The 14,139-nt window shown below is 39.3% G+C and overlaps 1 protein-coding gene and 1 long non-coding RNA gene across 6 annotated transcripts in view; one reads left to right on the top strand and one right to left on the bottom strand.

Annotated features, from left to right (window-relative positions):
• LOC118422534 (four and a half LIM domains protein 3-like) overlaps window positions 1–14,139 on the top strand; it is a 47,495-nt gene that overhangs the window by 4,185 nt on the left and 29,171 nt on the right. For 3 of the 5 annotated variants that reach the window (XM_035830159.1, XM_035830161.1, XM_035830160.1), the window contains exons 2-6: window positions 4,254–4,318; window positions 5,567–5,720; window positions 6,264–6,368; window positions 6,767–6,898; window positions 7,378–7,593. In XM_035830159.1, coding sequence (XP_035686052.1) covers window positions 4,254–4,318; window positions 5,567–5,720; window positions 6,264–6,368; window positions 6,767–6,898; window positions 7,378–7,593 — 672 coding nt within the window. The remainder of the gene's footprint in view (window positions 1–4,253; window positions 4,319–5,566; window positions 5,721–6,263; window positions 6,369–6,766; window positions 6,899–7,377; window positions 7,594–14,139) is intronic. The other 2 variants (XM_035830162.1, XM_035830163.1) reach the window with 2 other exon arrangements.
• Window positions 812–2,689, bottom strand: LOC118422540. The gene is made up of 2 exons (XR_004831925.1): window positions 1,340–2,689; window positions 812–1,087 (listed from the first exon to the last, which is right to left on the bottom strand). It is a non-coding gene; the product is annotated as an uncharacterized LOC118422540 (long non-coding RNA).

Here is a 14,139-nt window from a genome sequence, read left to right as displayed (position 1 = left end):
TACCTTTCTTACTACAAGTGCACAATTCTAATTGCCTAGAAATATTTTCTCAGTTTCAAGATTGGCATTCTTAAAACCAGGATTAAATTTCTTATAACAAGAATAACTTTCTTACATCAAGACAACAATTCTTATTCCCTAGAAATATTTTCTTACTTTCAAGATTTGTGTTCTTATACCAAGATTAAATTTTTTATATTAAGAATAACTTTCTTACATCAAGACAACAATTCTTATTGGCTAGTAATATATTCTTACTTTCAAGATTGGTGTTCTTATACCAAGACTAAATTTCTTACGGCAAGAGTAACTTTCTTACAGCAAGAGCACAATTCTTATTCCCAGAAATATTTTCTTACTTTCAAGATTGGTGTTCTTATACCAAGATTAAATTTCTTATATCAAGAATAGCTTTCTTACATCAAGAGCACACTTCTTATTGCTAGAAATATTTTCTTAATTGTTCTTACAACAAGAGTAACTTTCTTAAATCAAAATCACACTTCTTATTGCCTAAAGATATTCTCTTACATCTGAGATTAATATACTCTTACACCAAGATCAAATTCGTACACCTATATAGTGACCTAGGGTACTACTTTGCTGAGCTAATATTGAAGTTTTTGTATTAGCAACATCTTGCTATCTTTAAGTTCAAGACTGAATTTCTTACACCTACAAACATAGAAAAGTTTCTTAAAGTAAGATTGAGGTTTTGGTATCACGAACTGGTCAATGTTGCTGTTTATATAGTTGTAAATATATTTCCAATCATACTCATGTCCATCAATAAGTTTCATACCAGATTTGGGGGCATTTTTTCCCTATGAACCATTATTTTAAAGATTGCAACATTATTGCAGATACCAACAGATTTAGATTATATATGATGCTTGCTTATAAAAATCCATTTTCCTGATACTGAGCATACTAATAACTTAATTATTGTCCTTCTAAAACAGCACCATTACTGCTGTAATGTTGTTGGTGATGGTATCATAATCATAATACATGTCACTTGTTCTTGTTGAAAGCTTTTCCAAAGTTGAGATGGGGGCATCCTCTTTGGTCCAACTGGTTTCCACGCCTAGAACAACACAGACAGTTTATGAACAAACAATTCCCTGATAAATGCCCCCCCTCCCCCATAAGGATTTTGGACATCAACATCTCTATACTTTCCCTTCCTCAAAAATATCATACTTACGTCTTAGTGTTTTGGAGGAATTCATGCAAGTGTTCACTTCTACATTCTGCAATTACTGGTCGCCTTATCATGCATATGCAACCAAAGAAATGTGAAATTAAAATACTTTGAAAACCAAAATGGCTGACGTACCTGAATAGATAATGTTCCAAGCTTGACTTCGGCTTTGGTTGCATTTTGGAGCTTAGAAATGCGAGGCCATGTTGAAAACAGGGTCCCAGGTGATACAGGCAAGTGTCCTAAAGAAAATCTACCATATCTGTGCCCTGTATTTGTAAGATCTAATGCACATCAGACAAATAAACCAGGAGAGGCAGTTTGCATGCAAGCTGCAACTGTCTAGAATTTGAAATTTGCAGCAAAGGATGATGGGAGTAATTTCCCATGATCCTTAGCAAAATTGTTGTCTTATTACCAGAAAAATATAGAATTAATTTCTTAAACTCTGATCTGATATTGAGAAAATAGACAAAAACTATGCTGGTTCCAACTAATTGTTCTTTACATCTTGATAGACACATGTATTATGATAAACAGTGTCTGCCAAGAAGGTCAATGGAAAAGTTTCTATATGCACTAGTTTTTATTAGATTTTTTAAATAAAAACAACAATCACGAACATTCAAGAGTCTTATGCTAGTCAAAGCTTGTTCTGTAATTTCCTGTTTTGTTATTATAGTATTCAGTCAAGTAAGTCAAGGACCATACTCTTGTACCCGAGTTCTTAATTATCTAAAATTAAGATAGATTATGCAAATCCTCCAGATTTCTAGAACACTCGTGAACGCTAACATGGCTAATGTTATATGAGAAAAACTTTCTTCACTTAGGAAAAAAAATGCGTTTATCAAAGTTTCTGGATACAAAAGACAAGAACATTCAAGATTTTTATTCCAGTAATTCCTTGCACTTTATCTTGTACTTAAATTATCTTGAATGTTCTTGTTTTTCTGAGCAGAAAAGCTTATACCTGAGGAAATGTAAGAACGAAATTCTTGTTTTTTCTTGAACATTCCCCAAAAAGCAAGAATAGAGTTTCTTGATGTTTCTTGATATGTGAAACAAGAAAATTCAAGACTTTTGTTCCAGGAACTACTTGTATTTTATATCTTGATGTTCTTGTTTTTTTCTTACTATAAGAAAATCAAGAGGGGGTAGGGAAAAATTCTTGTACTTTCTTAAATATGGCAAGAATTTCAGTCTTCATACAAGAATACCAAGAATATTTGACTTACATTTCTTGAAAATTCTAAGGGGAAAAAGTCTTTTTGACAAATTATTTCTTAGCTTAAGAAAAGTAAGGACATTTCTCCTGTTATAAGAATTTACAAGAAAATGGTCTTCGAATGATCTCTTTCGTTTTTTCTTATTCATTCTTATTTCTTCTTGAAATTTCTTCATGCAAGCACATGTGTCCACGAATTAAGTAAAATGTTACTAACCAAGACAAAACAAGACAAATATTTTTGGTAGTGTGCCAACATAGAACATGGCAAGTACAGCTGAAATGAACTATTTTACCAGGATGGTAGGATACTGACTTCTTATAACCTGCTGAAAGAGGTACATGATGTTACATGTTTTTCCTTCTTTGGCACCCAATGTCAGACTGTTCTTCCCATTCTTTCCTTACCATACTTTCAAGTACAATTGTATATTATACTGCAACACACAGAGCCACCTGGCACATGTCAAGTCCACAGGACTCACCAGGGGTGGCCTTAAATGCCTGAGACATCAAAATGTCATGGCTGTATACATGCCCAGCACTGGCTTTGAGCTGGTACAGAATTCCCCAGGGATTTCAGAGGTCAATGTAAATCACATTAGTGTCAAAGCAGGTGGCGGACAGGTGGTAAATGGTTGTGCCAAACACAGCTGAGTGGGGTGGCCCATGGTATTTGCTAAATGTATTAGGAACATGTTATTTTTAAAGGAGCATATACATCATGACTGTGTTGTATGTGAATATGAAACTTTGTTTTCCTAACCATTGTTGATCATGGAGCCAAACTTAAGTTAGTTCTGACCCTGCCATGGCCAAATCTGAATAGTTTCATCTAGATCTACTTTTTTTCTGAATTAAATTTTTGTTGATGACAACAATAGATTTCTCATTGTGTATGTATCTTGTACTTTCACCGTCAGAGTTTCCCAAAGGTTACCTTTGTACATTGCACATATCACTTGAATGAACACTTAAGTTGAACTTTAATGTTGATTGTCACGGTGAGGCATATATTCAGCACAGTATAAATGCGTTCGATAATGGAAGGTCTCATATGACATTGATTAACTGGAATACAGTTAAAATATTTTTTTTACTAAACATTGTCTGGTATATACATTGCCTAGAGTAAATATGCCGCTTCATAAATTATGAACTTGATAGTTACTTTGTTGATGGAAATATAATTGTTGGTACTGGTGGCTTTCTTAGTAAAGCTTAACGTATTCTAGGACATACCTCGTGACCTGGATAGTCTTGTTAACTCATTTGTACTTTATATGACGTAATTAGAGCCTTTGGTCAACAGAATTTACTGTTATTGGACAGAACAACATATTTACTTTCTTCTCTTGTTTGCCTAGACTAGCTCGAGGTAGGAACCTTATCAGGGCTGTATTCCCTCTGTCAATATGATTTGCTCTTAAAAACAGGCAGTGCTGTTTTGACTGTGTTCCGTAGTGCTTACACATCAAAAATGTCTTTTTCCAGATATTCATTTAGAATGGTCAGAATACAACAATGAGGTCTGGTTAGTTGTACTGTAAGTATAGTTGTTATGGACCTTACAAAAGTCAATGTACTTTTGTCGAGTCAATATAGATTTCTTCTTAAAGGCAGTGCAAAAGGCTGTCTGTTTTCAAGAAGAATTTGAATTACAATGTTAAAAGTCAGAGATCTAGTACTTTTCACTAAACAATCTACATGCATGGTCCATAGGTGAAAAATGAATTCTTACTTGCCCAATGTGTTCTCTGACACATGTGTACAAGTATATGGGTTTAGCTGTTATTTGTGTACATATATTGTTGTTAACAGGACAATGGAGCTGGCTGTTTAAAGTGTGGAGACCATTGCCCAGGACTTGATCTTCATGAATGGAGGTATGAATAATTCTGAAAAATTATTAGTATCTATTCAAAACACACCAAATCTAAGGGTGTATCTGATATTTTCTATTTCTCCGTGAAGCATAGTGAAAAGCATAAAATATGTCATCATCAATAATAGTGACAACTTCTAGTTTTATCATATGATAAAGCACACCAAGTACATACAAAATCGAAGCTTGAAGTATCATTTCCTCCTCATCATCACAAGGTGACCTGACCCTGACCTGGCATTTATAGCCCACAAAAAGTAATGATCACCCATCTCAATCTCTACAGCAAAACAAGTCATCTGAAATAATGGTACTTCAGGGTCGCCAATCTCTGATCGTTATCGTACTGGAATTTATGATGCTTGTTTAATAGGACATCTTATCCTAGATATGGGAGGAAGTAGGGGTTCAATTCAAAACTCTGTGGTTATTGTTTGATTTGGACTTTTCACCAAGCAATTCAGAAATGCATCAACATAATTTTGTGTAAATTAGAGTGTAGTCGAATTTAATGGAAATTGCCAGTGACTCTCTGTTACATCTGGCCCTTTTTTTAACATAATTCATAATATCAGCTGGGTTAGCCTTAAGTGCAAGGTCCAGTCACTACAAGGATAATTTTGAAGTTTCAGGTGATCCCTTAAGTTTGAAAGTCTTGCTTTAAGAAACTATTGCAGGCAAAATCCTCTTAAATACTTTTAATGGACAATATTTACCACATTAGTGTGTCTATACCATGCCTAATTAATGATGTAACTGCAGTCTGCAATGATTGAAAGACTTCCACCCTTAGTGTTCTGAACTGTTTACATATTGTGACATGGTAAGTGTTAAAGGCAACCTAAGCAATATTGGAGCTTTAAAAGTGGAAATATTTGGATAAGGCAATCTGTATGATATTTACATCTACAGCACTATATTCCCACATTTGCACCATTATTACATACTTTGAATGGTTACAAAGGACGCAGAAAAAAGCCACACAATGATACCTTAAATATTGGAACACCCCAAAATTAGGCCTTGATCCAGTGCTCTGACGTTCAAGGCGTGCTAGTCGCAGCACAGCGACATCAAATTTTTCCTCATTGAATGTCGGTATGGAATGGAATATACTAGTAGTCCCTTCGTCCTATTGCAAAAAAAAGTGCCAAAAAATTGACATGGAAAATTGAAATTCTACTCGCCCCGAGTCAGGTGTTGATATCGCTTAGGTCGCCTTTAAACTGTATTAACTTTTGTTTCTCAGGAACTGTTGTACCCAGTGTAAGTGTAGAAGAGAGGATCATGACGTGTACAGCAGAGATGTCACCACCCTGTTCCAGAAGTTACAGATCAGTCAAGACACGCCTGTTGCAAGAGGGTATGCCTGGGTCCCACCTGGCATTTCCTCAGTGGAAAAGGTAAAACACCTTAGGCTCATTACTAGTTTTGCATGTATCTGTCACCATAAACAAAATGTTGTGTTTTTTTACCTACCAGAATAAAGTTGCTATCATCCCTTCTCTTATTCTTATTCTTATTCTTATTCTTAAACCTTTCTAGCTCCTTCCCAAATCAAATGCATGTACTCTTGATGAAATATCCACTACTGAGACATATATCACTTCCAATTATGTGTTTGCTACAAAATTTGAATACTGTACATCACTGTTGATTCTTCTCTGCCAACAATGGTGTGTTACCTTGGTGCTGAAATGCCATCCTTTCGATGTTGTTGTTGTTAAGTTAGGCAAAAAGATAGTAAGTTGGTATCTAACAGGTTCTACCACACACATTCAGGCCTATTACCACACATACTCGTTTGTTGTACAGTCATGTACCTACAATATATACTTTTATTGCATTTTTCAGATATGGAGCACAGTTTCAATTACATGAAGGTTAAGGTAGATGCATTGTAAATGCATTTCATTTTGTAAATACATGTGTCTGTGTTTTTTCAGCTTGAAGAATACATGAATGCCCTGCCCGATGACAGGGTCCCCAGAATAGGCAAGCCTGGAGAGCGATTCAGACAGCGGAACCTGGTCCTGCAGTTACCACTTCAGGTGCTAGATGTCTCTTCTGTCCCTGTTAAAGGAAGCAGGATGTTAGATGTTGGTAGTAATATTGATGTTGTGATGAAAATGAAACAAAGATGAGGTATTGTACAATGGTGGAATTTTTACAAAAGAGGCTAAATCTGAAAAGGCAAAACAAGACAAATAGTTTCAGTTCCTTATTTTGTATGCTAAGAAGAGTACACAGTGTTGTATATTCTTGTCACAATTCTGCCTTAGCCAATTTGACAATACCAGTCAAAATCTAGCAAATGCTGAAGTTATTTTTACAAAAATTCATGTATAGGAACCAAAATGCTTAAAATACCATTATAGCTACTAGTGCAGAATAAAAGACAAGTGTCATATTACACTAGTGCTTATCAGAGATGTGTTTTCCTTGGTAGGACTTTGATGAAGCATTTTGTGGCAGTGAGCTGACAGACTCAGAGAGGAGGGACTTCAAGTTATTCAGACAGAAGAGAGACTACCAGTCCTACGGGATGGGAACAGTCAAGGAGAATATTGAGCGAGACATGGCAAGTGCATCATCACTTTCCTTTTGAGTAAACCTGGGTCAATGGAGCAAATGTATGCTGGGTCAGTGGAACATACACCAAAGTCATTTCTATTCCCTTGTGTGAATGCCTAATATGGAAGGTCATAGAGATAAACATTATCTTTTACATCATACCAAAGGAATGTCATGATTAGATTCTATATTTAGCTAATGGCATGCCGAACACTTTGACTGTTATCAAGATCTGTGTGATAAGCTATATCCAGTTTATCAAGATTCCAAAAGAGGTGTCTGTAACCTTGCTGTAATGAAGATAAGGTGAAGGCTATCCTTCAATGCTGTTATAATTTGCTAGTCCCTTTGGGCCAGACATCTAGTAGGGGCAACAGCTGCAAGTTACCATGACTTAGTTTCATTTCATTTTATTTATTACGAAATTTCATTTTCATTGTACTTAATTCTGTGACCATTGTTGTGTTGTTCTGTTCTCTCTAACAGAAATGTTACAAATGTGAGGGTACAATCCCGGAGGGGAGCATAGCGGTTACCACTTCCCACACAGGTTCAGACGTCTGCTGCCACCCTGGGTGTTTCTGCTGCAGTACCTGTCAAGTCCTCTTGGTGGACCTTCTGTACTTCTACCATGACAGCAGCATATACTGTGGCAGGCACTACGGAGAGTCCTTACACCCCAGGTGCTATGGTTGTGATGAAGTGAGTGTTTTCTTAATTGACCATCAGAAATGTCTATGGAAAGAGCCAGAAAAGCCTCCAGAAAAAAGTTTATGTTTATACATTGGTTACCTTCGTTCACACGTATACTGTACTACTAATATCCAGTAAATCTTGATATCTCCAACTGTAAGAAACAAAACTTTATCAAAGATCAAAACTTGAGAAAAATTCCTCAAGTTCATCTACATTGATTTTTGTGTATTGTAGTATGATATGCAACATCAATCCCTTTTGCTCTGACTTGAACTGTCATCAATAAATTCAATATTTTTTGAACAAGAAGTTTTACATCATCATCATCATCATCAGTGCTTACTTTCTGAATTACAGCCATGTACATGTGCAGTGAAATTTTCTAGTAAAAACAACATATTCATATTGTTTTACTTGCTTGTCATGATGACTTGACATATCATGTACGGCAGGTGTCTTTTGAAAAATTCATTCTTTGTCAGGATAATTTTCAGAGTGCAGTGTGCACAAATACCAGCCGGCTGATGACATCACTTGTCTAAAACTGGATTTGTGATGACTTTCAATTTTTCCAACAATTTGTTGATACTAGTTACTTGTCATGATGACATTACATTGTATTATGAAATTCATTCCAGAAGATGACATGAAAATTCATGGGATAGCTTGCCAATGACATCACCTGGCTAAGAAGTAATAAATAAGCTTAAAAAATGCAGGTCATGATCACTTTAAAGAAATGTGAAGCATATCTCATACCTCTATCTACCAAGTAATATCCAATACTTCTTAATCTTAGATGTACAGATGTATAGGATGTTTTCTTTATCCAACCAAAAAATTTCTTAAATCTTGTAAGCATTGAATATATTTTGTTTGTGGCTACATATGTAAGTGTGTCAAGCAAGCTCCACCATAATGCCCATACATGTAATGTGTTCAGATTGTTTACATGTACTGTAAATGCAAAAACTTTCGCGGTGGTTTAATGTTTGCGGTTTTCGCGGTGGCCGCTTCACCGCAAACTTAAAACCACCGCGAACATTTTTCCGTGGCAGTAAGAGACTACAGTGCATGGTGCTACCGCGAACTTAAAACCACTGCGAAAAGTCCCTTTTCCCGCTACCGCAAAATCAAATCCCCGCGAACTTGAATGCATTTACAGTATCTCCATTGTTGTGGGCCTGCCGAGGGATAAACAGCTCCTACCAGTGATTGGTTCAGATCATGCAGAAATGCTGTCCAACAGCATTCCGCTGGTACGGTGTGTCACAACACCCTGGGGTCAAAAAGGCGATGTGAGGAATTTCTGTTCAACTAAGTCATTCTACTAGACTACATTCGGCATATTTGATCTTTCTGATGGTCTTGAAACGTTTTAAGGTGCTTGAGTGAATAGGATGATTTTCAAGGTCTTTGGTGTCAAACTGATAATAATCTCCTAAAGTGTTGTTGCAAAGGCAGTCTCAAATGTTTCTTCCATGTGCCCATGTGTTAACTGTATATATCCTGGATGGGTCATACTACACACAGCATCAAACATTTTTCTTCATGATACATATCTTAGAAGGCCTCATGATAATCCTTTTGAGCAAAGATACTTGTCTTTTCAAACTCTGTGATTCAGGATGTGATGATAGAGTCATAGACAGCAGCCTGGGGGTCATACCACATCATACCCACAATGTACAACCAATTCCTATAATTCCCTTGCTCCCTGCTAATACCTTGGGTCATTGATGGTATAGTCTGAGATAAAGGCCAATTCAGATTAACTGTCAGTGAGTGACTTCTTATCACAAGAATATTGCCATCTTTGAAAATTTTCATTTTGGGGTTATCAAGATATTCAATGCATTCAGTTATAAAAATAGATCTTTGCTCAATTCCATGTCAACTGCTCAGATATAGCTACCAACTGTTACCCTAATGTTTAGACAAACTGGCAGGTTGCCCAGCCAAGAAACAAAGCCACTAATTACTGCAATTATCACACTCTGCTAATTACCTACTACATGTATATGTTCACAATTCATACTATCTGTTCAAACATCAGAACCTTCTCATATAAACCTACTAGAGTCTTACAAACTTAACAGTTTTTAATGTTACTTGTTGAATTGTCCAAATGTGATGATGTTTATTAAGAAGAGAAAAGTTTTAAGGAGTTGTTACGTGGGTTACTTTCACCTGTCTTGTCGGTGTAAACAGTTGGTGGCGCATGTTAGTTATCCCTTTCACCAATCACATGTAACATTAGCTATGCATGACATTTCCCAGGCATGATAATTCGCGGCCTGCATGGTGGGTAATCTTCACTTGGAGTTGTACTACCGGTTGCCTTTGCACACGGCACCATAGAAGATGTTTAGACAAACTGGCAGGGGTGATGCAACAATTAGCGCATGCGCCTACAGCCCCCCCCCTCCCCCTCCCCCCCAAGTTAGAGAGCTCAAATAAAAACAAGGCTTTAAACCATTGAAAAGCCTTTCTTGGTGGGATTTTATGTGAAATCTGGGCATTTTGGGAGTGGCTGCGGTAGGACAGACCCTATACTTGTTGAGTTGTAAAAAATGACCTTTCTCCATCGAGGGGGTTTCCGCACCCCCCTGAAATAGTGGTATCGTCGTCAGATAGCTGTTTTGAGCCAAACGGGCCAATCCAAGGGCTCTAAATAGAGGGGTGTATCAAAAGATTAGTCGTATAGAAATTCTTGCAAATGAATTTCATGAGGACATAGTAGGCTATCATTTGAGGGTAAGTTTGTATGGCTTGAACTTTTTATTCTTGAGATAATTGCATATTTGTTTCCTCAACTCTCCAATTGGAATGCATGTATTACTGAGGGAAATTCTAATGGCTTAGTCTCTCCTGGCAAGTTGCCGGTAACGGGACAATTTAACTCTCACAAGCATGCAAATGAGTTACAAATGATAGCAGTACATCATGACTCCTGTACAATGTACATGCACATGCGTTGCACACATGAGCGTTCACACATGCACATGCGTTGCACACATGAGCGTTCACACATGCACATGCGTTGCAAACGTCATGAATGTATCACCTAACAGCCTGTTTCAATAGTCTAGTAGGTACCTCATCAATACCTTCTGTCTTCTGTTTTCGGTCAGACTCAGACCATTCTGGCCATTCTCCACCACTCTGGCCATTCTGACCATTCTCCATCACTCTGGCCATTCTGACCATTCTCTGTCACTCTGCTCATTCTGACAATGTCACTGTGGCCATTCTGACCATTCTCCATCACTCTGGCCATTCTGACCATCACTCTGGCCATTCTGGTCATTCTCCATCACTCTGGCCATTCTGACCATTGTCCATCACTCTGGCCATTCTGGCCATTGTCCACCACTCTGGCCATTCTGACCATTCTCCATCACTCTGGCAATTCTGACCTTTCTCCATCACTCTGGCCATTCCGACCATTCTCTGTCACTGTGGCCATTCTGACCATTCTCCATCACTCTGGCCATTCTGACCATTCTGTCACTCTGGTCATTCTGACAATGTCACTGTGGCCATTCTGACCATTCCCCATCACTCAGGCAATTCTGACCATCACTCTGGCCATTCTCCATCACTCTGGCCATTCTGGTCATTCTCCACCACTCTGGCCATTCTGACCATTCTCCATCACTCTGGCCATTCTGACCATACTCTGTCACTCTGGTCATTCTGACAATGTCATTGTGGCCATTATGACCATTCTCCATCACTCTGGCCATTCTGACCATCACTCTGGCCATTCTGGTCATTCTCCACCACTCTGGCCATTCTGACCATTGTCCATCACTCTGGCCATTCTGGCCATTGTCCACCACTCTGGCCATTCTGACCATTCTCCATCACTCTGGCCATTCTGACCTTTCTCCATCACTCTGGCCATTCCGACCACTTCTCTGTCACTGTGGCCATTCTGACCATTCTCCATCACTCTGGCCATTCTGACTATTCTCCATCACTCTGGCCATTCTCTCCGTTCTCCACCACTTTGGCAAGTTTCTGACCATTCTCCATCAATCTGGCCATTCTGACCATTCTATGTCACTCAGGTCATTCTGACCATTCCCGTTAACTCTGGCCCTTCTCTATCACTCTGGTCATTCTCACCATTCTCTGTCACTCTGGCCATTCTGACCATTCTCCATCACTCTGGTCAGCCTGACCATTCTCTGTCACTGTGGCCATTCTGACCATTCTCCATCACTCTGGCCATTCTATCCATTCCCTACCACTCTGGCCATTCTGACCATTCTCCATCACTCTGGCCATTCTCACCATTCTCTATCACTCTGGTCATTCTGACCATTCACTACCACTCTGGCCATTCTGACCATTCTCTGTCACTCAGGTCATTCTGACCACTCACCACCACTCTGGCCATTCCGACCATTCTGACAATTCTCTGTCACTCTGGTCATTTTGACCATTCTCTGTCACTCTGTTCATTTTGACTATTCTCAATCACTCTGGCCATTCTGACAATTCTCCATCACTCTGGTCATTCTGACCAGTCTCCACCACTCTGGCCATTCTGACCTCCATCACTCTGACCATTCTCTGTCACTCTGGTCATTCTGACCATTTACTACCACTCTGGGCATTCTGACCAGTCTCCACCACTCTGGGCATTCTGACCATTCTCCTTCATTCTGAGCATTCTGACCATTCTCTGTCACTCTGAGAATAGTGACCATTCTGACCATTCCCCATCACTCTGGCAATTCTGACCATCACTCTGGCCATTCTCCATCACTCTGACCACAGTGACCATTCGGAGCATTCCCCATGACTCTGGGAATTTTGACCATCACTCTGGCCATTCTCCATCACTCGGACCATTCGGACCTTTCTCCATCACTCTGACCATTCTGACCATTCTTCGTCACTCTGGCCATTCTGACCATTCTCTGTCACTCCGGCCATTATCTGTGATGGAGAATGGTGAGAATGTCCAGAGTGATGAAGAATGGTCAGAATGACCAGAGTGGCTGAGAATGGTCAGAATGGCAAGATTGATAGAGAATGGTCAGAATGGCCAGAGTGATGGAGAACAGCCAGAGTGGTAGGGAATGGACAGAATGTTAAGAATGATGGAGAATGGTCAGAATGGCCAGAGTGATGGAGAATGGCCAGAGTGGCAGAGAATGGTCAGAATGACCAGAGACTGACAGAATGGTCAGAATGGCCAGAGTGACAGAGAATAGACAGAATGACCAGAGTGACAGAGAATGTTCAGAATGGCCAGAGTGATGGAGAATGGCCAGAGTGGTAGGGAATGGACAGAATGTCAAGAGGGATGGAAAATGGTCAGAATGGCCAGAGTGATGAAGAATAGTCAGAATGGCCAGAGTGATGGAGGTGTTCAGAATGGCCAGAGTGATGCAGAATGACCCGAGATTGACAGAGAATGGTCAGCATGGCCAGAGTGATGGAGAATGGTCAGAGTGGCCAGATCGACAGAGAATGGTCAGAATGGCCAGAGACTGATGGAGAATGGTCAGAATGGCCAGAGTGTCATAGAAGGTTCAGAATGGTCAGTCTGACCGAAAACAGAAGACAGAAGGTATTGATGAGGGACCTACTAGACTCTTGACGTAGGCTGTTAGGTGATACATTCATGACGTTTGCACCGCATGTGCATGTGCGCAACGCTGTATGCAACGTATGTGCATGTACATTGTACAGGAGTCATGACGTCCTGCTTAGTAATCATTTACAATTTGCATGTTCATGAGAGGTAACTAATTTGCATATTCGTGAGAGTTGAATGGTCCCAATTACTGCAATTATCACACTCTGCTAATTACCTACTACATGTATATGTTCACAATTCCTACTATCTGTTCAAACATCAGAACCTTCTCATATAAACCTAGTCTTACAAACTTGACAGTTTTTAATGTTACTTGTTGAATTGTCCAAGGACGTATAGAACGTCCTTGAATTGTCCAAGTGTGGTGTTGATTCAGAAGAGAAAAGTTTTCAGGAGTTGTTACGTGGGTTACTTTCACCTGTCTTGTCGTGTAAACAGTTGGTGGCGCATGTTAATTATCCCTTTCACCAATCACAGTCCTTCATGTAACATTAGCTATGCGTGACATTTCCCAGGCATGATGGTGGGTAATCTTCACTGGGAGTCGTACTACCGGTACTTGCTTTTGCACACGGCACCATGGAAGACTATTTGGGGCTGAGTGCAAAAACTTATAAACTTATAAATCTGTTCAAACTTGGTAGGCAGGGCAGTACTGGGGCGTGGAGGCAAGCATTGACTAGGAAGTGCTCAAAGGTCTTCCACCCTAGTAGAGCAGCGGAAAATCTTCACCAGAACTTCTATCACTGTATCAGGTACATTACATTATTGTTAGTCTGTAAAGGAATGACCTAGCGGTGCACATAAACGTTTGTAAGAAGACTTGTTGAGTAACTTTGAAAAGTTTGCACCAGTGGGCGTGTGCCACAGGTGTTGTTGAAATGCCAAGCACTTACTGTGGCTTGTCAGCCCAGAAGTCTGGCAGGGTATTA

Source organism: Branchiostoma floridae, chromosome 9 (assembly GCF_000003815.2).
Source record: "Branchiostoma floridae strain S238N-H82 chromosome 9, Bfl_VNyyK, whole genome shotgun sequence".
NCBI classification, from domain to species: domain Eukaryota; kingdom Metazoa; phylum Chordata; class Leptocardii; order Amphioxiformes; family Branchiostomatidae; genus Branchiostoma; species Branchiostoma floridae.
This window is presented reverse-complemented; position numbering and strand designations above follow the sequence as displayed.